The sequence below is a fragment of the Lonchura striata genome, chromosome 17 (assembly GCF_050655825.1).
Source record: "Lonchura striata isolate lonStrDom1 chromosome 17, ASM5065582v1, whole genome shotgun sequence".
NCBI classification, from domain to species: Eukaryota; Metazoa; Chordata; class Aves; order Passeriformes; family Estrildidae; genus Lonchura; species Lonchura striata.
Genome location: NC_140719.1, coordinates 3117501 through 3143190, shown reverse-complemented (window position 1 = coordinate 3143190; position 25690 = coordinate 3117501). Strand labels below are relative to the sequence as shown.

General features: G+C 48.9%; 1 protein-coding gene across 11 annotated transcripts in view; it reads right to left on the bottom strand.

Moving 5' to 3' along the window:
* CACNA1B (calcium voltage-gated channel subunit alpha1 B) overlaps positions 1-25690 on the bottom strand; it is a 313565-nt gene that overhangs the window by 75727 nt on the left and 212148 nt on the right. For 9 of the 11 annotated variants that reach the window (XM_085593746.1, XM_085593747.1, XM_085593748.1 and 6 more), the window contains 5 exons: positions 23229-23296; positions 16591-16697; positions 9730-9792; positions 2047-2871; positions 641-867 (listed from right to left, as the gene is read on the bottom strand). In XM_085593746.1, coding sequence (XP_085449872.1) covers positions 641-867; positions 2047-2871; positions 9730-9792; positions 16591-16697; positions 23229-23296 — 1290 coding nt within the window. The remainder of the gene's footprint in view (positions 1-640; positions 868-2046; positions 2872-9729; positions 9793-16590; positions 16698-23228; positions 23297-25690) is intronic. The other 2 variants (XM_085593752.1, XM_085593755.1) reach the window with 1 other exon arrangement.

Sequence of the window (25690 nt, the reverse complement as noted above, 5' to 3'; positions counted from 1 at the left end):
AAAAATATATATATAAAAATCTTGTGGCTGACAACAGGGTGAAAAAGCACAGAGACCCTGCCAGATCTTGTCTGTGCCTCTTGGAAAGCAGAGTCCTGGCAGTCTGAAGCTTAATGTGGACCTCTTGGATTTCCCAGTGGGATTCTCCTCAGCTCTCCAGACTCCTCCAGGTTGTTCCCAGCCTGGCAGGGATCAGCACCCAGGTGGTGGGAACAGGCTGGTGGTGGCTGGGCACAAGGATCTTGGGACCATCTGTAGATCTGCGCTGACAGACCCTAGGCAGAGAGCTCTGGAGAAGGACAGGGAGGGTGGATGTGCTCCAAGTGTGATGCAGAAGATTGTAAAAAGCTCTGGAATGTCACAGGGTCCCAAAGCAGCAGGGTCACACATGGATGGTGCTCCCCCTGCTCCTTCACCTCTCCCCTACACAAAGGGTGTGGCCTGGGGAATCTCCAGGGAATCTCAGGTGTTTTCCAGAGCCAGCAGGCAGCCAGGAACCCTTGCTGAGTCCCTGCAGTCTGTGTGGCAGTTACAGATCCTCAGTCAACAAGTTCCCTGGCTGCCTCTCCCCCCTCCCTCCTTGGAAATCCGCATTTCCTGGCAATTCCACAGCAGGAAAAGAGGGGACAAAGGCACTCACTTGGAATGACAGTGGTCTCCCCTGGAGGGGCAGTGATGGTGACAGGGATGTTCACAGTGGTGGTTTTGTCCAGGGGGGGCTGGATCATCCTGGTCACGTTCTTCTGGTTGTCGGCATCCTCGGGCTGCTCGGGCACCTTCTGCAGGTAAGTGCTGGGCAGGGTGTGCACAGGGACACCCCCAGGGCCACTGCCACTGCCACTGGCCTCCAGCTCACACTGATTCTCCCTAGGAAAAAGCAGGATTTGTTCAATATGGCCCGGGAAGGGTTCAGAGAACACACTCCTGATGCTGCACCTCGTGCTGGGCTTGTTTCCTCCATGGAAATCCTTTGCAGGACAACCTCTGACAGCAAAATTTGGGATCTTTTTCTCTGAGACCTCACAAGCCAAACCCCAATCCCAACGTTAGGAGGGGACTGTGGCACTGGATATCCCTGAGGTCACTTTAATGATGCTCCTAAGCCAGGACCATGGAGCAGCACCATGAGCCACTCCCCAGGGCAGCTGCTGGATGAATCCTCACACACTGCTCCCTAACGCTCTCCCCAGGCCTTATTTAAATGTGCTGATTCTCTTTTCCAGATTTTGGAACGGTTTGGAACAGTTTTGGAACCTTTCTGGACCGTGGCAATCAGCAGCTAAATGGCTCCTGCTCTCCTCTGCAGCAGCAGCAGCTCTGCTCCAGTGAGGAGGAAAGCGAGCCCATGCACATGAGCACGCTGAGCAGCAGGCAGAGTGTTTGGAAATTCAGCTGAAAGGAAGATAATTTGGACAGGAAAATTATTATCTCAGTGCCACTCATGGCTCTCCATGGTGACATGAACTCTATTCTAAAGAATCCCCATGCAATTTCTTTTCCATCAGACTAATAAAGCTGAAAAGCCAATCTATCCTTCTTTATTAACTACTCCAAATGCTTCACCAGGGCTGCTTTTCTCACTTGACTTACGTAAGAATTAAAGCAAATGGGGGCCATCGTTGCTCTTAATGGAAGAGGCCATGTGCTGGAACAACTGACGGTGCAGCTGAAGGCTCCCCATTAAAAATGAAAATCAAAGGGCTGTAAGCAAGGCTGGCTGAAGTTTAAATCGATGTCCCTCAGGAGCTTCCTTCAGAAGCTGGGAAATTCTCTGCTCCACTTGGTGTCCTACGGGGTCTGTTAGTGTTTACAGCAAGGATATTTCCTGCCTTAAACCTGAGCCGTTTTATGAACCAAAATTGTCTTTGGGAGCCTCTGTCACCGCTGATTGAGGCAAGACAGAGCTGCAGGTTGTGGTGGGAGCTGGTGTGGGGACAGGGACAGCAGGGAACGCCACGGGGAGGGCGAGATGGGATTTTCTGGAACACATCTGGTGCTTTGTGACCCCCGAACCCACCCGGGCACGGCGTGGCAGCACTCACTCACTTGGGCTGGTGATTCCGGCGCTCCTTCTCGCCAGCCTCCCCCTCCTTCTCCCCGCCGTCCTTCTCCACGGACTCGTAGGTGGCCAGGGCCCTGTTCCTGAGCCGGTGCCGCCGGTGGGGCTCCTCTCCGCTGTCGCCCTTGGCGCCGGGCTCTCCGTCCCTGTTCCCGGAGCGGGACCCGCCGCGGTGCCGGGAGCGCCGCTCGCCGCGGGCACCGTTGGCGGTGCCGTTGCCCTCCTTGGCCGGCCGGTCGGACGAGTGCCGGTGGCTGCGGTGCCTGCGGTGCTCCTTCTCGGCCCCTTCCTCCACCGAGCCCCGCCGGTGGTGCCTCTTCCCCCCTTCCTGCCCCCTGTTGCGGTCGCTTTTCCCTTCCTTGCTAGCCCCTTCCACCTCCTTGCTGCGGCTCCGGTGCTGTCGGTGCCGCTCCTCCTTGTTGCCGGCCCCGGCTTCGCCGCTCTCCTCCTTGGTCACGTCTCCCTTCTCCTGCTCTCCCAGCTTCTCCTTCTCCCGATGCCTGTGGTGCTTCCGTGGCGCTTCTGCCCCATCGGCGGAGGTGGGTTTGGGGTGCTCCACCACCTCCTGGACATCCGCGGGGCTCAGCTTGGTGATGTTGTTCCTGCCTTCGCCGCGGGGCTCCACGACCAGCGGCCGGTCCAGGTGGGTTTTCATGTCGGGTCGGATGTGCAGGGTGGTGGCGTAGCGGACCCGCTCCTCGGGGTCCAGCTCGTTGTACAGCGCCTCGCAGCTGGCTCGGAAGTTGTGCATCCGGATCTGGCTCGTCCTCTGCTCCCAAACCGACTTGGATTTGGAGGAATTCTGCTGCTTGCTAAGGGCGGGAGAAACGTGAGAAGTCAGCACCCGATTTCACTCCAATTCCCTAAATGCCAACCAAAAATTAAAAAAAAAAGAGGAATTTTTCAGCTGAGGTGGGAAATTAGAGGGTCGAACCAAAGGAGTAACAGGGATGGAGAGAGAACATAAGCAGAGAAAGCCAGCAGGATCATCCGTGTTAGTTTGCCCACACACTATGAGATCAGCCCTCTGGAAAGGAGTTATTCTGCATTTCAGAAATGTGGAAGCCTCGGGAGTAGTCTGAAGGATTAAAACATCAGCACACAAAAATCACACACCTCAGCCAGAGCTTTGGAACAGCCCACAAAGCTTCCCCAAATTAGCAGCGCTTTACTCCCCACCTGGAAATATCTGGATGAGGAAATTAGCAGTGAGCAAGAGAAGTTAGATCAGCAGGAGGAGCAGGGAAAATGAACCTGTCCCAGAGGATCCGAGCCTGCCACCAGCCCCTTCCCCTTCCAGCCAGCCCCAGGGGTTGTTTTCCAGCTGTGCTGCCCTGCTGGCTCATGGAACAGGTCTAAATGGAACTGCTCTAAATCCACAACATCCTTCCAGCTGAGCATGGACACATCACTGGAGAATGGAAAAGTACAACGAGGAAAGGGAAACTGTCCTGTGCACCAGGAAACGAGCCCAGAGAGTGGGAGAGTCACACACACATCCATAGACTACCCTGAGCTGGAAGGGACCCCAAGGATGACCCAGCCCAGCTCCTGTCCCTGCCCAGACCCCCAAAATCCCACCCTGGGCATCCCTGGCAGCGCTGCCCAAAGGCTCCTGGAGCTCTGGCAGCCCCACACCTCAGCCTGAGCTGTGCAGCTGGAGGGAGCAGAGCCCACATGGAGGCAACACAACTTCCTTACGCATTTTCTGGGCTCCCCTGGCAGTGGAAAAAAAGCAGCTTTTGCGTGTTCTGCTGCTGGTTGGGACTGTCTGGCTCTGTCACCGTGCACAGACCCCGAGGAGGTGACGTCCAGCCACGCTCATGTGGCACAGTGGGAGCTGTCAGAAGGGTTTTGTGTCGCTGGGCTCTGCTGGGGAATTGCTTCTTTACCAAGGTTGCTGCTGGTGCTGCTGAAGAGGAAAAAATTCACTAAAAGCCCTCATGAGAGCACCCAGGCAGATGTGAAGAAACCTCATTTAGTCTCAAAATCAGTGCTGATCACCAAAATTAGATATCTATGCTCTGTTGCCAAGTTCTGGACTCATTATCCAGCAGCCAAGTCCCCCATTTGCACCATGGCAGGAGAACAAGTGATAAAAATCACAGTTCTAAATGTAAATAACACCAGAAGGTCCTGGAGACATGGCCGAGGGCCCTGCTCACCCCAAATCCCACATTCAAGGGAGAACAAGCTCCTCCTGAGGCAGAGCCCCCTCCAAGCTGGCACAAGGATGAACAGCCCCATCACAGTGGGTACTCTGTGCCTTCTTTAGCTCAAAATGATGAAAATTTAAAATATTTTCACTCATCAGCAGCTTTCCTTGGTCTGAGAAGGAATGAGGAAAGTGCAGAGCCTCTGACTGCCCAGCCCTGATTCCCTGTCCAAGGATTTCCTGTGGAAGCCACAGGAAAGCTCTGCACAGTTCTCACAGGCAGGAGCTGCCTGGGATGGGCATCCCGGGGTGTCCTGCACATCCTCTGGGATGGCTGGGTGCCTTGCTCTGCCACACTCCAGGTTTTAGCTCTGCTAAACCAAACTGGGTATAAATCTCTTCAAAGCCAGGCTCAGGGGAAGCTCAGGGATTTTCTGAGCTGACATGAAATGCTGGCACCTCTGTTCTTAGGGAATATTCCTCACTCCGTATTTAAAGTGCTGGGGTGGGGACCAGCCTATGTCCTGCGCTTTGGGCAGCACTGAGCTGATCATCAGCCTTAATGATTAATTAGAAAAGTGACTTTGTGCTGAAACCTCCAGTTTACCTAAAACACAAGAGCAGAGGGAGGAGCACAGCCCGCTCCATCCTGTGCTCCGTTGCCATGGGACAGGAACCAGCAGGGCTGGGACACAAAGCCTCAGTGTCCCTGCAGTGACTCTCCAGAGCAAAACACAGAGGAAATCATCAGGCAGCTCCCATGGACACATCCTGTGCTCGCTGCTGTGCTGAGCCCATCCCAGCTGCCCTAGGCTGGAAATGCAAGATGTGGCTGGGGTGTTATTCAATTCCCATCTGCCACAGCTGGGCAGTTCTCTGTTCAGGGGCACTTTGCTTTATCTCTCCCACAGCCAATCCTCCCTCTGGGAGATCTCTGCTGTTAATGGTCCATTAATTATTAATTATCTTCTGTCCATGGCCACTGAGTGTCCCTGCATGGCTGAGAAAATTCCAGCATCCCATGGGGAGAGGCTCTGCCAGGGGAGGAGCCAAACATTCCTACCTGGATCCAATCTGACCTGGGAACAGCACAGCAGCCTTTGCCCCCTGCATTCCCAGAGGAGCAGCTTTCTCCCCCCTGCATTCCCAGAGGAACAGCTTTCTTCCCCCTGCATTCCCAGAGGAGCAGCTTCCTTCCCCCTGCATTCCCAGAGGAGCCCAGGCCCATCTCCCCCAGCCCTGGAGCTCCAAGGAAAACTCCCCCCTTGTGCAGATCCTGCTCCAGCAGAAGCACAGCTGGCACTGCAGGAGGGCTGAGCCCCCCTGGGATGGGGCTGAGCCACTCCCTGACCCACAGGGGACAGGGCTGCTCTGACTCTGCAGTGGAGTTTTTTGTGATTTTGGTTGTTGGTTGTTTTTTTTTTTTTTTTTTTTTTTGTACTATTGCATTTGTATTTTAATTTTCCTAGTAAAGAACTGTTATTCCCGTATCTTGGCCTGAGAGCCCATTAATTTCGAAATTACAATAATTCAGAGGGTGGGGGTTTACATTTTCCATTTCAAAGAAGGCTCCTGCCTTCCTTAGCAGGCACCTGTCTGTTCAAACCAAGACACCAGCCGAGAAGGAAAGACAATCCCCTCAATCAGGATGGATGTGGGGAGGAGGAAGGTTGGGATTGAGGGCTGATCCTCAGCCCAGCTCTGACACGAGCTGTGCCACTGCAGGAGGGGTTTTGCACTTGTGTTTCAGTTCCACCAAGAACATAAATCAGCTTTTAAATGATCTCTGAGCTGTTGCCACTACCCATCACTCAGGGCTGAGTGAGAGGTGCTGCCAGGGAACTGCACCCCTGAGAACCTGCAGGAGCCAGGCAGTGCACACATCAACCCAGCTCAGATCCCTGGGTAAAACAGGCAGTGACATTCCGAGCTGGAGTTTCCCAGCACCTGGAAATGAGCTGCATCCTTAATGCTGACACAAGTCACGGAGGCAAGTGCCAAAAACCCCAGCACAAAGCCACCCGCTGGCTCTGGGCACCAACACCTCCAGAGCAGGAGCTGCAGAGGCAATGCCTGCGCAGCCATTCCTCTTTCCACGAGGAAAACACTCCGAAAAAAAAAAAGTTTAAAATGGCAAATTGGGATATTTACAAAGTGCAATAAAAACCCAAGCAGGAAAACGCAGCACATATGAGCTCAATTCCATCTCCAGAGCAGTGAGGAGCATCCCAAATCCCATCATCCCAAATCGTGTCATCTCAAATCCTGTCATCCCAAAAACACCACTCAGGAGCCAGGGTCAGGGCACAGGGGCTGCTCTGGGAGTGGGGGCAAAGCACCTGAGTACATGGGCCCTGTGGGGACAGCGCTGGGAATTCCAGAGCCAGAGCAGCAGCAGGAAGTGGCAGCTGCTTGTCCAGTTGGATTTATCCAACCCTGGGAATTCCAGAGCCAGAATAGCAGCAGGAAGTGGCAGCTGCTTGTCCAGCTGGATTTCTCCAGCCCTGGCTCTCTCTGAGTCCCCACAGGTCGGGATTTGTGGCACTCCTCCTCTCCTGGTGCTCTCTGGGCATGGGGACAGCCTGGGAGCTGATTTATGGCACCCCTTAAAACCAAGCAGGGTGTCAGCCCAGCTGCCTGCCCGGGAGGAGATGCAGCAACAGAAGGGGTTTAGAGGAGATGGAAAAACATCAACAGGGCAAAAATTAATTCCTCTGCTTTCCCCCCTCGTTTGGGGCAGTGAGTTCTGCTCAATTCGGGGCAGGCACAGCCCAGCTACAGCACGAGCAGGGCAGGACTTGTCTAAACTGATCAAAAAGAGAGGATTTGTGAGAACAAATATTTACTTCACAAAAAAAAAAAATCCACAAAAATCCATAAAATTCCACAAAAAAACATAAAGCCAACTGCTTATCTGAACCCTGCTCATTGCTGGCTGCTTAAAATGTTCCTGAAGCCATTAAGGAAATTGCCCTGTAAATCACTCCTGACTTGCCAACATCCTACAAACACTGCTGGTAATTCATTGCTTTACTCCCCATCCCTATTTTCAGGAATATTTGGAACTCTTTGAAGGCTCTGCTCCATCCCAGATCCTCCAGGCTGGAAATGTTGTAAATATCACTGCTGGTACCAGCACCACTGGTTGGGTTAAGACACCAACAACTCCTGCCTGTGGCTGGGAAAAAAAACCCTCAATTCCTGGAGAATCAAATAAAATTCATATTAATGAATCAATGACTAATATTGGTATAAATAAAAACTGCAAGCACTGTGTGGTTTGTTCAAGAAAGGGAAGTGTATTTTTAGTCAGATTCTAATCTTAGGGTGCTCCTTAATGATTCAAGATTTTGTTCCCATAACCTTTGAAATCACTGCTGCACTTCATGGAAATCCTTAAAAATTTGCTGCAGTAAATAATGAATGAAATCAGCCCATGGAAAGATAATAATTCAGTGTTAAAAATAACCACACATTACACACTGGCAGTGAAATTCTGTGTTTCAGATAAAAGGGAATTTGTTGTTAAAATACAACAAAACCTTTCTACTCAAATCCTATTTTCTGTTCATGAACTTGAACTCAGGGTTCATAAACTTGACATTTCCATTTTCCACTTGGAAAATACAATGGGATATTCCACTTGGGGGTTGGTGTGCACAAAGTTTTATCTCTCTGAGGGTTTTTGGGGAAATGCTCCTTAATACTCACTGAGAAAAAAAAAGCACATTCAGCTCATCCATCTCTGCACCTTTCTGTCTGTCAAAACTCCCAACAGCCAGGAAATACACTGAACTAAATGATCCAAGAGATGACTAAATCTAATTTATTCCCTAATTTTCACTGTCCCAACCCCGTGAGCCACCAGACCTGGGCACAGACGGGTCACACCTACTTTGGGCAGTCACAGAAGCTCAGCCTTGGTCACAGCAGTTAAATTCCAGGGTCTCTATTCTGGTGGGGAGTACAACAAACCCTGATGAAAAATGTGGCCAAATCCTCCTTCCGAAAGGATTTTGGTATCTGCACTTTGATTTCCTCCTTTTATAGAAGGCAACTCTGCCTCTGGAAATTTGGAAAAGGGGACAAAATCTGTATTTTTATTTTTTTTAAAGCTAGTTGGGAAAACATGGATTGGGAGCAGTTTGGGGTAACTTCTGCTGAGAGAAATTGGAATTTTGGGTTGAAGGCAGCTCCCAGCACCTCCCTTTCTCCATCCTGGCCCCTCTGTCAGGGTGGGAGGCACCCAAAGTGCAGCTGAGCCCTCTCTGCACCTTCCTGCCTGTCAAAACTCCCAGCAGCCAGGAAATACACTGGAATAAATTATCCAAAAGATGACTAAATCTAATTTATTCCTCAAAATTTCCCCGTGAGCCATCAGACCTGGGCACAGACAAGTCACACCTACTTTGGGCAGTCACAACAGCTCAGGCTCGATCACAGAAATTAAATTCACATAAAGTATCAACATATTTTAAATCCCAACTTGTCCAAGATCCACCAGTGCACAAGGAGCCCCCAAACAGCCAGGGAAGTATCGGGGAGGAAAAGCTGCTGGAAAAGCTGCTGGAAAACCTCCTTGGCTTCACAGTACCTTGGTGCCTGCTGTGGGGCCAGGACAAACCCCCAGGCTGGAATTGCACTTACTTGAGTCTCCAAAAGCATTAAAGGAGAAAGACAAGGTCACACAGTTAAAGGATAACCCAAGGGACACTTGTAGGAGTGAGGCAGGAGCTGATGAGGAGTTTTGAGGTTAGTCAGCAGCAGGAATGATGTTTTTACCAACCTGTTGGTGTCAAAGCACACCCTGACCCACAGCACAGCCAGCAGGATTGGATTGGGAGGAAGCACACGAGTGAGTTTTCCACTGTGTTTGCCCAACTCCAGCTCCAGAGGAGTTGCCAAGAGCCTCATTAGGACAAAATCTGTTGCTTTAAGCTCCAGCTCAAGAAGGTCAGAGAGCAAAGACATAACCAGCTTTTCAAGAGTTTTCAAATTTAGTCTCACTTGGACCCCGTTTCCAGAATTCTTTTGAAGTCCTCCTCCAGTTTTCCCTCCAAGAGAGCTCTCCTGGTTCTCCCACGGAACCCAGAGTGCAAACACTGGTGGAACATCAAAGCAACAGCCCAGCACAGAATAAACACAGAGAACAGAAAGAAATACAAGTGAGAACAAGACAAACCAACAAATGAGGGGAGACAGGAGAAGAGAGGAGAAGAGTTCAGGAGAAATGATGGAAAGGAATTATGGGAGAAAAATGGAGGAAGGAAGAGGGGGAAATGTCACAGTCAATGTATGGAACACAAGAGTTGCTCACAAATCACAAGCATCAAATGACAATGACACCTTCCAGTCCTTTCCCTGGATGTTGGTCTGGAGGCTTTCCACAATGATGGGAATGATTTTTTGGGGAAAAAGAACACAGGGCGAGCAAAGGCACCAGGAGAAGGGGAAGGTTGATAGAGCTCTAAATGAGAAATCCACTTAGTGAATATCGTAACAGAGAGCAACTCACGGTGAATTTACGCTGGAGACTGACGAGCTGCGAGATACAGTACCTCGAGTTTGCTTTACAAAACTGCACATGCAAAAAAACAAAACAAACAAAGAAAACAAAAAGTGAGAAAAGAAAAAGCCAAAAAAAAACCAAACCAAAACCAAAACAACAACAACAACAAAAAAAAATCAAACCAAACCAAAGGAGCAGAGAAACCATAAAAGACATCGGGAGGAGACTCGTACAGGCCGTGTCCTGTCGGATGCAGACGGGGAGGAGACCGGGCAAGCTCCAGGATTGTGGAAGCCACGGACACACCACCCTCTGGAGAACGGGGACACAACCAGAGAGTCCAAAACGGAACCAAAAGGGAGCCAAAAGGAAAAGGTGACCAAGAGGCAGACGATGACCGCGGCGCTCCGCGGCTCCCTGGTACTCACACCGCCAAAAGCGCTGCAGGAGCCACCTCTGCGACCCTGGGGAGGACTGTGCTGCAAATCCTCCTTTCCAAGAGGAGCAGGATGCTAATTCCTGCTCTTGGCACCAGGAGGAAGCTTTAGCATGGAGCAAGGGCTGGAGAGAGGGCTCCAAAATCCACCTGAGCTCCAGCAGCTGGTGCCAGGCAACTTCTCCTCAGTCCCTGCCTCAGACTGGCTCTTTGGAGGCACCTACCTCTCTCCTTGGGATGGGCATGGCTCAGACTGCCCAAAATTGGGTCACTGGGCCTAAAAACATCAGCTCTGCTGCAGCTGCAGTGGAGCAGGGCCCAGGGCTGCTCAAGGAATTTTGTAGATTCTGCTCCATCTCCTCCACACCATTTATGTGGAGGGTTCTAAATATGGAAATCACTGAATCACACAGAAAAGGCAGGGAATCCACAGAAAACCAGGATTCTAAATATCCTGATTGATCCTGGCTGGAAGCATTAATTTTTTCCTAGCTCTAAATGATCATTTTTATCAACCTACAGCATTCCAAAAACCCTCCCTCAAGAGTGAAAATAAAATCCCTTCACCTCCTGATTTTGCCTTTTCAGTTACAGCATTTTTCCTCCTCCTTTCACGAGCATTTAAATCTGTTAACAATCAATTATAGCCAACCAGAAGGCCCAGTTAAAATCTAATGTTCTTTGGGTATCATAGAAATAGAGTTTTAAATATACATTTATTAAAATTAATGGATTGTTCTAAACAGAAATGTTGGCTCAGCTACTGCATATAACACAAAATCCAGAAAATTCAGCAACCTGGAGTGAATATAAGAAAAATTATGAAAGGCATTATAAAAGTTGTGCTTGAAGCAAATAATCTGCTGAGCAGCCAGGTGAAGTATTTTACCTAAACCCCAGGATTTCTGTATTTGTCTGGTGCCAAATGAAACAGGAGCAGAGGCAGAGTGGGGGTGGCATGTCAGGACGTGCTGGCCAAGGAAATTATTATTTCCAGCTTGTTCAAGCTGGGGACCTTTTTACTCTTTGGCACCAAAATCTTGCAAAGGACAAGCCCCTGACTGCAGGGCATAACCAAGAAATTCCTTTGGGAAAACTTGGGATGGAGGAGAATGCACAGGGCTGCCCTGATTCACCTGGGAGTCAGCACCATGCAATACGTGTGGAGATTTTGGGTTTAGTTGTTGGAAATTGTTGAAAGCAGATAAACTTCCCTCAGTGGGAGGCTGGGATGAACCTCTGTGTGTCTCCCTGCCTCGTTTGGTGCTGGGCAGGATGAAAGCCATGCTTTGTCCTTGTCACCTGTGCAGGGAATGTGGCACAAGTCCTGCAGCGCTCCAGGCTCACTGCTCTGCTCCCGTGGCTGGATCTGCCTTTTTGAAACCATAAATTTGCCTGGAACCACCGTGTGTGAAACCACAGGGCCAGCCCAGCCTCCTTTTCCAGGGCAAAACCACAGCAGGAGTTGATTTTCACCAGATGCTACTTACCAGGAAGGAGGGACAGAGCCCAGAGTGGCTTTGGGTGACACCAACAGTGAGGACAGAGAGGAAAACCCACGGGAGGAATCAGAACCTCACACACTGACACACTCCAGGGGAGGAGGAGAGGGAAGAAATCACAACCAGCAAGAGAAAAAGAACACCTCTTCTAATCTACACCCCCCAGCACAGCACGGGGCACGGGCTGGGTGTTCAGGCAGCTCCTTGCTGGGTCCTGTTGGGTCCCCACAGCCCAACAGAGGAAAACATGGAACCTCCGAGATGGAAAACCTGGAGAAACAGAGCAGTTCCCCCCTCCCTGCATCCCCAGACCTGTACAAAAGGGTGAGAGGGATGAAGTGACTGAAGTGCCACCTCTGGTGGATTTTCTGCCTCGCTCACACTGACAGGCACTGTCCCCTGCGGGACTGCAATTACAGCGCCAATTCTGTGAACAACCCCAGTGGGACCAGCAGAAACCAGTCCTGGAGACAAGGGAGGTCCTTGGAGGCTGGAAAGTTGTCCTGGGAAGCACAAGTAACTCTGGGACAGCAGTGGGCAATGTGACAAACCGTGCTTAGGTCTGGTGCCTACATCCAGGAGCTGTCTCTGCACTGCCCATCACATTTCATCCATCACCCAAGTTCTGCTCCCACCCAAAACTCACACCTCACACCTGTGATTAAATGATTCCCTTGGACCTGGCTACAACTCTAATCCATTACCTCATGGCATTAATAAAACCCCAAACCTTGTAAATCACAGAGTGCAAAAAGTTCTTCCAAGTGTGGCTGACTACCTGGCAGGCTCCTACAAATTTAGAGGTGCTGAAAAATTGCTATTTCAAGGCTTTCCCCAAGAAAAGGTGAGGAGAGGGCGCTGGGGAATGCTGTGAGCCCCAGGTCATGCCCTGCCTGGGGCAGGGTGTGCTTGTGGCAGCCCCTTTTGTACGGGCCATTGGTGCAGCTCTGGCTGGGATGGGGAAGGCAGAGGAGGAACCCAAACATGGGGAATTCAGGCAAAACCAGGAAAAAAACCCCAGGTTTGCTTTGGGGTCTTTGTGTTACCCACAGGGATGAGCCTGAGGGCTCTTCCTTCCACTGGCAGTGGCACCAAAAAGTGCTTTGGACATCCAATGCCTTGGAATTGTCCCCTTGTCCCCCATCCTCCGGTCTGGCTGCCAGGGAAGCTGCACCAATGGTTTGCCCTAAAGTCCCCTGGCTCTGTGAAGTCCCTCAGGTGCAGAGGCTGAGCAGGGTAAACGACACAGAGGGGCTGAACAAACCCAGAACTCACCTCCAGAAACAACAAAGCAAGGAAAATGCTAAACGGAAAACAAACAAAACAAACAAACAAAAAATCACAAAAAAATAAGAGTGAAACATTGGGCTCAAATTAAACATATCTCCTGTTTTCAGCCAAACATTGCAAACAGTCACAGAACCAACGCACCACCCTCACTTTTCATCTTAAATAAATCCTTCAGGCTAGATTTCACCAGGTGGAAAAGGAACTGTGGTCAGTCAGACAAATCTGCTCAGGTCTGGTGGAGCAGAGAAATGCTGGGAGCTGGATGAAGCAAGAGCTCCAAACCAGCCTCGCTTTTCATCCAGAGAAATAAAAATCCACAAAACAAATCCTGCAGGACAGAGCTCACCAGGTGAAAAACCAACCGTGGTCAGACAGATCTGTTCAGGTGAATGCCCTTGGTGAGGGAGGAAATGTCTGGGAGCTCCAAAGCAGTGCAGGATGTCGTGAGGCCGATGATAAACGATCCCTCCCAGCACTGCAATGATGAGCCTGTTATTAAAGGAGATCCCCATCAATCACAAACCAATTCCCAGCTCCCACAGCATCCAATTCCAGGTGGGGAGGTGAAGGTGCCTCTTCAGAGCCTGGATGACGCTGGATAATAACCAGTTCCTTAAGCTCAGGGAATGGTGTTCAGTAATCAGCACAATAAATGGAGCTCAGAGCTGAGGAGGGGGGCAAGGGGACAATTCCAAGGCACTGAATGTGCAAATTTGATGGAGCTTGGTTAGGAGGGGAGGCCGGGGTGGGTGATAAAAGGATTCCCTTGGATCTGGCTGCAGCTGTAATCCATTACCTCATGGAATTACAAAACACCCCAAACCTCGTAGGTCACAGAGTGCAAAAAATTCCTCTTCAGGCACAGCTCACCCTGTGAAAAATTTTCACCACGGGAAAAATGCCAGAGGTGGAGGATCCAACAGCATGGGAAGGGCTGGAGGGAGCTTTAGGGGGAGCTGCAGTCAGTGCTAGGAGCAGGACCAGCAAGGGCAGGGAAGAAGCACCTCAGCCTTGAGACAGCACAACCAACGTGACTTCTCACCAGGCTCAGCCCAGGGACAGCTTTGTCACCTCTGTGGGAACGCTGGGAACATGAACATCGTGATTCAGAAAATCCAAGTCATGGTGTTCTCTGCCACCACCTGTTTGGACTGACGCAGGGAGGGAAAATATCAATGTTTTCAGCACATCCATCCATGCTATCGATGGCTGCTGTAGTAGAAATCCATTTTCACATGTTGGGAAAATAATATTAAACTAGAAAAATATTCCTTAGGGGAAAGTACAAATAGAAATTGATTGGGTAGAGCCACCTTTGCAGGAGCTCAATCCCAGTTTTCCCCAGGCCTTGCTCACTGAATCTTACAGGGACTGGATTCTCAGTTCTTTGTACCCAAGTTTTGGGTTATGCTGATATTTTCATTTCCCAAAAATCCCATTTTTAAGAATACCCAGCACTTTTGGCATGTCCAGCTCTGGATCTGATCTGCCAGGACTTGCCATGGTCACGACATCTGCTCCACCCTCAGAGCACAGTGGGGAATAAGAGCAGGAGAAATGAAGTGTTGGAGTGGATTTGGGCACCAAAAGGTCACCAAATCAGCCCTACTGTACTGGACAGGGGTATCCAAGGGTTGGTGGCAGCAAACCACCCCCTGTCCAAGATTTAGGGGCTGCAAAGCCCCTCTGGAGCTCCCCAAGGATGGACATTCCATCCCTGTATGGGTTCTTGAGAGCCGGATTGATCCTTGTGGGTCTCTCCCAACTCTCAGAATATTCCGGAATTTATATATAAAACAAATTGCTTTGAGATGGATTCATTAAATCTCATGGGTCACGAGCCACCAATCCATCCAGGCCTCTCTTCCCATCTCCCAGAACCTGACTCCTCCCTTGCCTGTTCCTCCAGGGCTTCATCCCTTTGGGCATCAACCTCTGGACCTAAATGCTGCTTTTTTCCCCCAAAGCCAAGCTTTGTGAGTGGCCGTGGCAGGCTCAGCGTGGCCCTGCAGCAGGGCCAAGGAGATGTGACAGGGTGTCACAGGTCAGGAGATGTGGAAAACCCCCCTTCCACCTGTGCTCATGTGAATTTTCACACACGTGAGACAGGGCAGACTCGGTTGGAGGCAAAATTGGCAAAAATACACAAATTTGTCCTCACTTCGAATTGTTGTCACAAAAGTCTCCTTGTGCTTTTGGAAACCTGGTGAAAAATGATGGGAAAAGGTGATTTTAAGCAATTTCAACCTTAGGCCCATGGAAGTGAGATGGTTTTTTCCTGCTGATTTCTAAGAAATCTTCCCATGCAAAACGCTTTGATTCAAACAAAAGCAAATAAGCCCCATCATCATCTTGCATTTTCAAATACCAGAACCAAGAAATTCATCAAAGAGCAGGAGCAATTATCCTCATTTGACTTCTTTTCAAGGCTGGCCAGAAAATAATTGTAAGGAAAAAATGGTATTTAAAACTATCAAACAGCCAGAGCATAAATAGGAACTGATTACAGCAGTAATGACAAAATAAAATGGTAAGAAGAATAAAATAGGCAAATTAATAATATTCTTTTCCTTCACATAGAACAAATGGGCTCCACTTGGCCTTTTGTCTTTGCTAAAGTGGATTAAACCCCCAGTAAAAAGAGATTTCCACCAAAGGAATCCAGCTGCAGTTCAGATTTTTTTCCAATAAATTGAGCAGGAAATTCCTTTTTTTTTTTTATACTTGAGCTTCTCCAGCCCTTGGAGGTCTCCCCTGTAAAAGGGGTCTGGAGAACATCAGCAGCTCACAGTAACATGCAGAACAAAATGTTTTGGTGTGGATGATAAAATTCCAGAAGAGTTCAAGGAACCTTTTCAGCAAATCCCTGCGAGGATCCAGAACAGAATCATGGAATAGTTTGGGTCGGAAGGACCTTAAGTCCCATTCCAACCTCTGCAGGGACACCCTCCACCATCCCAGCCTGCTCCAAGTCCATCCAACACTTGGATATTTCCAGGAATGTCTCAAACACAGGAACCTGGACAAATATTTCCATCTACACCTCATTTTTGCAACTCTAGGATCCAGGAAATGTTGAGCCCAAGGCAAAGCTTTCCAAGGGTTTTGGTATCGCAGAGCCTGTGCTTGTCCACATCCAGGCATCCGAGAATCCCAAATGGATGTTCCTTCCTCCAAACCAGATCATCTTATTACACCCAGCTCTTTCAAACAGCGAGGGAATTTAAGCACATTTTTCATCTATTTAAGAGGATGCCTTTGCACTTGAATTCTCAAGATTACTAAAAAATAGTTCTTTCTGTGCACACACAGAAATAACTCATTAAAAATCAATAAAATCATCTCCTCATTAAAAATCCAAAGTGGGACATTAACACTTCACCTGGTGAAATCTATCCTGGGACAGCTTAAAAAAAAATAATCCTCCTAAAACACAATTATTCAAAGATGAGGCCTTACACAGAGCACCAAACTGAAAGAAATCCTTCATTAGACTCCTAATTAAGTGCTCAGCACTGAAGTATTTGGCCAGAGGTGGTGCAGGAGGGCTCCCAGAGGGCAGCATGGGATGCCCCAGCTGGACAGACAGACAGACACTGCGAAGGGGGAACGTTCTCCCGAGGAACCCGAGGTGCTTACGCTGCTATGGAGATGTTGGCCGCCGACATGGGGCTCACTTCGGCCACCTCCTTGGCCTTCTGCAGGGCCAGCTTCTGGTTGGTGGCTTCCTCCATCTCCTCCTCGTCCTGGGGCACAAAAACAGGAGAAAAAACATCAGGGAATAAATCATGGAATAACAACAAGCAAAGCTGCCCCGGGGTGTGGTGGCTGCCACTGGTGAATTGCAAGGACACAGGAATTTTAATTTTGGGCAGGTTTTCTTGCAAGGAGCCCCAGGTGTTGGAATCCAGTTCATCCCTCTGGCTGCCCTGGCTGGCTCCAGACCCTGGCAGAGAGCTCAGAGACCTAGAAGTCAAAACCACCTGTGGCTTCCATTTTAGCCCGTGGAAAAAGCTGCCAACTCTGTGTGAGGAATTACAAGCCACAAGGGTTTGAGTGGTGTGGCAGCTGAATTAACACAGGGTGAAAAAGTAGAATTTTTGGGGTTTTTAGAATGGGGTTCAAGGGGACAAGATGAAGGGATTTGGACGTGTCCTGACCTTCTTCTCCTTCTCCTTGCCCTCCATGCCTTGGTGTGATGGTGACATTTTTCTGTTGGTTTAAGGTAGAGACACGCTGTCCGGCATATATGATAGATATTGGCACGTTATTGTAAACGGACTGTACCTAACTTTTGACACAAAATATAACTTCTGCCCGAGGTGGCACACAGAATGCCATGGCCTCCTTGCTAGATGGAGCTCAGCAGGTCAGAGAAAGAATGTTCTAGATAAGGGAAAATAAACAACCTTGAAGAGCTGATCCTACACATTTCAGACTCCTCCTTTGGCTGCAGGGGCTGGGAACGAGGACTTTTACACTCTTGGGGTCATCGCAACACCCAGACCCTGAGACCAGGTTTGGTTGAGGTGAGAATGGCAAGGTTTGGTCAAGAGGGTTTTTTGCCCTCAGAAACTTTCTTGATTCTGCTGGGTCTCCTCTCAGCACTCTGCACTGGGGAAGGAGACTCTGGGGGAGCAGGAATGGGACAGTTCCAGGTGGAATTCCCCATTTATCCCAGAGCTGTGTGTGTAACAACTCTCTAAAGCCAATGTCCTGCTGAAACACCCGGATGGGCTCCTAAATCCTCCCTGACCTCCTGCCAAGAGGACTTTTCTGAAACAGCAATAAAAACCATGGATTTGGGACTGGCCCTGCTCCCATCAGTTGTTCACACCCACCTCAGATCCCTGAGGACTCAGAAAACAAAAAAAGAACCATATCAAATGAAGTTGGTGGAGCAAAGGGTTCTGGATCACGAGGATTTTTAACCTCTGAAGACTGTACCCGGGATTTCTCTCTTCCTACCCAACATGAAAAGCAGCACTAAAACTCAAAATTAAGGATCCTGATTAAAAAAAAATAATAATAATTACAAAAAATTCATTTCAAAAATTCAAAATTTAACGATCTTAAACATTGAGGTGAGAGCAAAACCCAAGGAAACATCCTGGTTCCCCTTCAGTGGTCACCAAGAGCAACTTTGCTGGAATTTTCTAACCAAAATAAAGTCAAATCATGGCAGGGTAAGCACAGAGCTCTGCTAGCAACACCAGCATCTCACAAATCCAGGGAAAACCACACTGAGAGCAGTCACAGGCCCTTCTGTCAGACTTTATGGAATGGCAGGGGTCTGCCTCTGCTCTCCCAGGGTGGTGCTGGAAGGAGTCATGATTAAAATAATGAGAGCAGACAGATCTCCAGCTTTGGAATAGGAAATTATAGAGATTTATCCACCCTGAATTCCATCTGCATAAACAGCTCCTCGCTCTGCCTTTGGTGCTATTTGCTTCAACTGAACTCATTTGGAAACTGCTTTCCTTTTCTCCTTCAGAAGGGAAAAAAAAAATGGAAATTGATTTTAAAAATTGTTACCATATAAATGTCTTCATTTTTTTCTTTTTCTTTTTTTTTTTTTTCCCTTTGCAAATATTTGCACATCTATAACCAAGGCTAAATAAAAGACCGGCTGAGCAATTATACAAAGTCAATATTTCTCAGCTGCCGAATTCCAGTAAATTTATCAAAGCCTTGGGAGCTCGTTGCAAATCAAGGGTGTTTGGTTTAATCCTGGCCTGCAGTTCAGCCCCAGGCACGTGTCCTTTCACCCTGCTTGGGTGGGAAAACAGCAAATACCCACGGCCTGGCATAAATTCAGTGTATTTGGGAAAGAAAAAGCCACGGAGACAGGCAGAGAAAGGAATGAATTCCACATTTCCCACCCTGGGTTCTGCCATCCCAGCACAGCAGAGCTCCCTGCATGGACTGGGACAGACAGATGTTGTCACCCTGCTGGAATGTCCCTGGGCTCAGCTGTCCCAGCTGTGTGTCCCCAAGTCCCTGTGCCCCCCAGCTTTGCCCCCTGGCCTTGTTTGCAAGAACAAAACATCCCAGATGGTTCCCACATAAATCCCACAGCAGGTCCTGGGAAGAAAAATTAACTGTGCCCATCCCAATGCAGCAGAAATGTTATCCTCAGGACACAGGTTTTAAAAGGAATAAAACCCCAATAAAAAAAATCTTTTGGGTTTTCCTTTCATCCTCCAGGTAAACTCAAATTATTTCTTCCTTTGAGGGATCTCCAGCAGCCTTAAAAAGCAAATGCTGCTGATTTTTCTTTCTCTGCCCCTAAAGCACCAGGTGCAGGTATTAAAACCTCTTTTAAATTTGTGGCTTCTGCTCCATTCTCCCGGGTGCCTCTGTAATTCTGCTGGATTTACATCCTGAAGGAGCAGCAAACACAGCTGTTCCTCACTCACAGCGAGCTCAGCCCTCAGCAGATGTTTGCTTTATAATATCTCTGTAGTTCCTTCCATGCAGATATTGCAGATAACTCCAAAAATTCATTAATTTTTTACCTGATATTTAAAATTCCAGCTCACACTGAAGCTCTGAACAGCTCAAACTGTCCCTTTCATTTCAGAGATAAAGCTCTTGCCCATAAGGACATCCCTGGTTTATGTCCCTTTCTCTTTTCTGGAGCTCTAAATCTTAATTTAAATCAATTTCTCACGGGGTAAAACCCATTTTTGGTGCTACCCATCATTATGTGCATCATTAACACTGAATTTTCTTCAATACATTCATCCAGTTAAAGCCTTTTCCATAGGGAGCAAAAGGAGGGGGATTTATGGATGTTCAGCTCTTGGTTTGGCCACTCCCTTCAGTCCAAAATTTCTGGGCATTCCTCAAGAATTTTATACAAATTGATATCAAATTCCCACATCCCTCGTACATGTGTTTATCCTGCTTTTTCAGGGGTCACTGGCAGTGGACAGAGATGAGAAAACTCTTCCTGCTTGAAGCTATTTAGGAAAATAAAGCCTCAGCTGCAGTGGTTTACACTCCAGTTTAATGAGGATGAAGCAGGAGCTGCTGGATGTCAGCAGGGACATTCTGGATGATCAGCAGAGAGACTTGAAAAGCAAATTTTGGGGGCAGTTGTAGATTCCTCTCTGAGTAAGTGAACAGAAGAAAAAACCTGTTAATGTATTGAAGAAAAAATCCTAAAGGTGAGAGAACCCAAAGGGATTCAGGAGAGTTCTCAGGAATGACTAAAAATTGGGTTGGCAGAGTTTGAGTCAGGCCAGAAGAGGAAGAGCAGGAGAGGGAGGTGGGAGCAGGTTTTTTTTACAGACTGAAAGCAAAGGTGGTGATTCTTTATTTTTTTTCCCCCAAAATGAGTCATTCCTAAGCACTGGAGAGTTCTGTAAGAGCCACAGGATGATCAAGCTGCAGTTAAATTTAGTCCCAGCTCAAAGAGCTTCTCTTACAGGTCACAAAGCCCAGAAATGGTCAAAATTCCACATAAAGAAATCCAAATAAGCACCCAGAAGTGGGGAAAGTTGAGATCTTCCAGACATGAGGCAGGAAAGTTTTGTGTCTTCCCTAAACAGAGGCAATTTCAATTGCTCCTGGTTCTCCCACATTAAATTCAGTACTGATCTCAATTAATTCCACAGAATAAATGTCAGGAAAGTCTCCTGGGACCAACAGACTCCTGAGGAACTTCCTTGTATCTCTGGGCCATTTTTGGGGCTTGCATGAGCATATTTACTCAGCAGGAAATCTTCATTCTCCAGGTATGTGTCTAATTGAATTTTAGCTTTTTCCCTCTTCTTTAGAGAGCCCCAGTGATTTTGGGGGGAGGGGGGGTTGGAGGGGGGTGGATCATAAATAAAATCAAACTTAAAAAAAAAAATCCCCAAGAGAGTTTTTGGAGAAGCTTTATGATTTGGCAATGCTGTTGAATCCATCAATATTTAATTAGACTTTATAAACATCCCCAAAGTCAGGTTTCTAACCATCCCTGCCAGCTGCTGAAATATTCACAAGAAAGTACTTAAAGGATTAAGAAAGAAGGAGGATGAGCTTCATTATCCAACAATTGTGCTGGGCCTCATCTCCCCTCTTAGCACATGCAAGGGATGCCCATAAATCTGGGAGGATCTTTGCCTCCAGGCTGGAGATTTCTGTGAGCACAGAAACAGCTGAGCTGCTGAAAGGGGAAAACAACTCCCATTAAAAAAAAAAAAATATTTTAAAAATGAAAAGCTCCAAAACAACAGAGAGCCATTAAATACAGCCATCAGCAGCATTTTAGGGGAGGAGGGATGCAGAACACAGAATTGGAACAAAATTAAAATAATAAAAATTTATAGAATTTAATTTAGAATAATAATAAAATTATTTATTTATAATAAAAACATGTTTATAATAATAAGGAATTGGTTATAATTAACAATTATTTGTAGTAATAAAAAATATTTTTCACCTAGAAGCCACCAGGCTGTTTGGAGGGTATGCTGGGAAACAGCTCCAGAAAAGCTGGGAGCTGGAGCCAGTCCTGCAGGAAAAGGGGAGAGGGCAAAGAGCAGCTCAGCTCCAGCAGGGATGTGGTTTTTGACTGGGAATCTTTGGCTGGTTTGGTCTTCAGCAGTTGGAGGAGGGTGGGAAATTTTGGGAAATCTCCGTGTCCCTGAAGTGTGGAGCTGCCGAGGGGATCCAAAAGCCATAAATGTTGGGAAAGATCGAGTCCAGCAGTGCCAGACCCACCCCAGAGCTCAGCACTAACCCTGAGCACCACATCTCCGTGGCTTTCGAGCAATTCCGTGGTTGGCTTTGGGGTGGGAGGACCTCAAAGGCCACCCAGGACACCTTCCACCACCCCAGGCTGCTCCAGCTCCATCCAGCCTGGCCTTGCAGGGATCCAGGGCCATGAATGCTGCACCTTTCCCTAAAATGAAAACCACCTTTGCCTGCTGCTGCCTCAGCATGTGGGCAGAGAGCAAAGAAATGGAAGTTCTAAAACAACCACCCCAGCAGGTCACTGTGACTGCTGCTGGTGGCAGCAGCACAGGGATGGGGGAGAAAAGCGAAAAAGGTGCAAAAACCCCATTAATTCTCCTCATAAATCCACCAGAGTGCACCAAGAAATCAAAACGGTGCAATAACCCAAATACCAAGGGCAACAGTCACAATCCTCTCTGCCCAACCCTGGGGCTGAGCTGTTCTCCCTGGGAATGCTCCAATGTAAACATTTTCCAACAGAAATCTGTGTTCAGCTCCCTGCATCCAGAAAAGTCACATCAGTGTCACTCCCATCCCCTGCCAGGACCTGGCTTTCTGCCTCTGAGCTCTCTTACACCTGGGGAGAGGCAGGAACATCCCAACACCTCCCCTGAGTGTTCACAACAGCCTCTGCAAATTGTTTTGCCTGGAGCTGATTGGAAAATTTTAATTCTTTAATCCATCACCAACCTCAGCAAGGTAAGGGACACAAAGTGTGAGACCAAACAAAACACAAAATATTCCCTGCAATCTGAAATAAAGAAACCTGCAGAGGAATAAACCTCTCTGCAGTGCAAGCTGGTCACCAGAGGGGCAAAAACAGCACCACAATGCCTGAATTTGCTCCTGTCTGAGCTTCCAATCAGCCAAAAAAACCTGTTAATTGCTTCTCATCTGCTCTTGGAAACAGAAAATGTGAGATGAGCAATGCCCACTTTGGGATAAAGCAAATACAAAATATTCCCTGCAACCTGAAATAAAGAAACCTGCAGGGGAATGAAACTCTCTGCAGTGCAAGCTGGTCACCAGAGGTGCAGCAGGAGATGCCTCAGGTTTCAGCTTTTCTATTTTTCACATTCTGTGCTGCTTTAGTCTGTGGGTCTGGGCTTCACATGAGGGGATGCTGAGCTCTGCACAGAGCAGGGAGACAAAACAATTCCTGCTCCAGCTGGGCACCAAGGACAAATGATCCAAATCTCAGCCCAGGAGCACAAACACCGTGGGCTGGAGAGAGAAAAACAAGCAGGATGGGACTGCCTGGGCTGAAGCTGGAATGGGACAATGAACTCCAAGGTGCCAATGGAGCAGAACTGATAAAGATGAGAGATCTTGTGCCAAGCTCTCTTTGGTTCCATCTTGGCTCCATCGGGGCAGAACCACAGCAGCGACTCCGGCACTGCCAGGATGTGGCCTTTGAATGCCTTTCAATAAATCTCCTTTTTATTCTCCTTAACACCACCTAGCCTCTGCTCCAGCTCCTTAAGGCACCCCAGGGCTCCAGGGGACAGCTCAGGGTGCTTTGGAAGGCACAGGAAGGTCCCACCTACCTTGGTCAGCTCCTGGGCGTTGGCCAGGTTGTCCACAGCGATGGCCAAGAAGACGTTCAGGAGAGTATCTTGGGGAGCAGCTAAGGAAAAACGCTTCACACAGCACAGGCAGCAAGCATTCCCTTCCTGCTGCCCCTCTTTCCCCCTCGGTGTTTCACGGACTGATCCCTGGAAGCTTTGCCACCATTCCCAGCTCACCCACCCTGCCCGGAGCTGGCCCTGCAGCCCAGCAGGGCTGGACACACATTTGTGTCCCCAGCAGCTGTCCGGAGAGGGGACAGGACCAGAGGGGTGTCACCCCACCAGAGGGGCAGGCTGGGACCTCCTGCTGCTCCCAGAGGCACCCCAGCCCCTGCTTTTCCACCCCTGCAGCCCAGAAATGCAGATTTCAGCCTCGTTTTCCCCTCTTGTTTAAAAGGACGACCAGCAGAGCTGCAGGAAATGGGTCATTTCAAGCCAACATTTGCATGTTTATATACACAGAGCTGTATAAAGTCATGGAGAGCATGGCAAAATGAATCTCAGGCATTGCTGCTGGGAGGAAAGGATCCTGGCTTATCTCACTGGAGTCAGGGAGAGCCCCACGCCGAGCTCAGCTCCCCCAGAGCAGCACACCAGCCCCATTAATGAGCTCCGCTGGTAAAACTGCTGCAGCACTTCTGAGGGCATAATTTATGTCTGGAATGAGATTTGAGCTACTCCAACCTAGGCCTCAGATTTGGGCCGTGTGACGCCTTCCAGCCTCTGATACAGAAATTCAGAGTTTGTGGCAGAGTTAGAAATTCAGAGTTTGTGGCGCAGTTAGAAATTCAGAGTTTGTGGCGCAGTTAGAAATTCAGAGTTTGTGGCGCAGTTAGAAATTCAGAGTTTGTGACGCAGTTAGAAATTCAGAGTTTGTGACGCAGTTAGAAATTCAGAGTTTGTGACACAGAAATTCAGAGTTTGTGGCTCAGTTAGAAATTCAGAGTTTGTGACACAGTTAGAAATTCAGAGTTTGTGATGCAGTTAGAAATTCAGAGTTTGTGATGCAGTTAGAAATTCAGAGTTTGTGACACAGTTAGAAATTCAGAGTTTGTGTTGCAGTTAGAAATTGTATTCAGGTGTGATGGGGAGCACTGGGCTGTCTGGGTGTGAAGCAGTACAGGTTTATAGTGTGAGGTTTAGGCCACCTTAAGACAAAGACAAACAATGTTTGCTTGCCAATCAGAGTGCCTTTGTAAACTGTAAACTACATAGAAGTGTATATAAACTGCCATCTTCTCTGGAATAAACTGAGAAGGTTGCATTAATCATATTGGCTGGAAGTGCGTTCTGTCCTGTCCAGCTTTCCCAATTTATGAGGTCCCTGGTTGTAAAACAGCCCCTAAGGCCAGCCCAGAGCCCAGCTAAGCCAGGGCAGTGCCCACGGCAGCCCAGGCCTCTCAGCAGAGCTCTGCATCCCATCCTTGACACAAAACACTGCCCTGGAATTATTTATTCCTACTGTACTTCCATTTTTCCACTTAATGATTTCAGCTTTGGCTGAGGTTGTTGTTGTTATTTCAGCCTTGTGGCTGCAGAACAGCCCCAGAGCAGCCATAAATCAGCTACCTTTGCACAGGGGAGGAGGGCAAGCAGAGCAAAACCACAGCAACACCTCTCTCCCAAGGAGAAAATGCATTTGGCTCTTGCACATCACCTGGGGACAGGAGAGTCACTCATTGCAGAGCTGTGTCTGCTCCTCCAGATGGGAATCCAGGTATTTGCAGGAGGCTCCAGGGGACAAGGGATGGAGGGACAGGACACAGGGAATGGCTCCCAGTGCCAGAGGGCAGGGATGGATGGAATATTGGGGGGGAATTGTTCCCTGGGCGGGTGGGCAGGCCCTGGCACAGGTGCCCAGAGCAGCTGTGGCTGCCCCTGGATCCCTGGCAGTGCCCAAGGCCAGGCTGGACAGGGCTGGGAGCAGCCTGGGCCAGTGGGAGGTGTCCCTGCCATGGCAGGGGTGATCTCTGACGTCCCCTCCAACCCAAACCTGCCAGGTCCATGTTCCCTGCCTTGAGCTGTGGGGTGGAAGAGCAAGGGCAGGACTGGGGTGAGGATGGTGAGAGGGGAAGGCAGAAACCCCTGCTGGCAGGGCAGGACAAGTGAGGGATGAGCTCCAGCCTGCGGTGGGATTTTGGGAACCCAGAGCCCTTCCTGTGGTTCCCCATCCCTCAGAGGCTGTCTGGAGGAGCACCTGGGAGCTGCTGAGAGCAGAGGAGCCAGGAGGGCTGCAGGGCTGATCCCCCTGTCCCAGAGAGCCACCCCAGTGTCCCTGCAGCTCCAGCCTGCCTCGGGTCCCACATCAGGAAACTTCCCAAGGCAGGCAGGGACCAAAGCTGGCCCAAACCAGCAGCTCAAAGCCCTTCTGCTTCCCTCCTCCAGGGTTTTACCAAACAATTCAGTCCAGACTGCAGAACCAGGCATTCCCAGCTCCAATT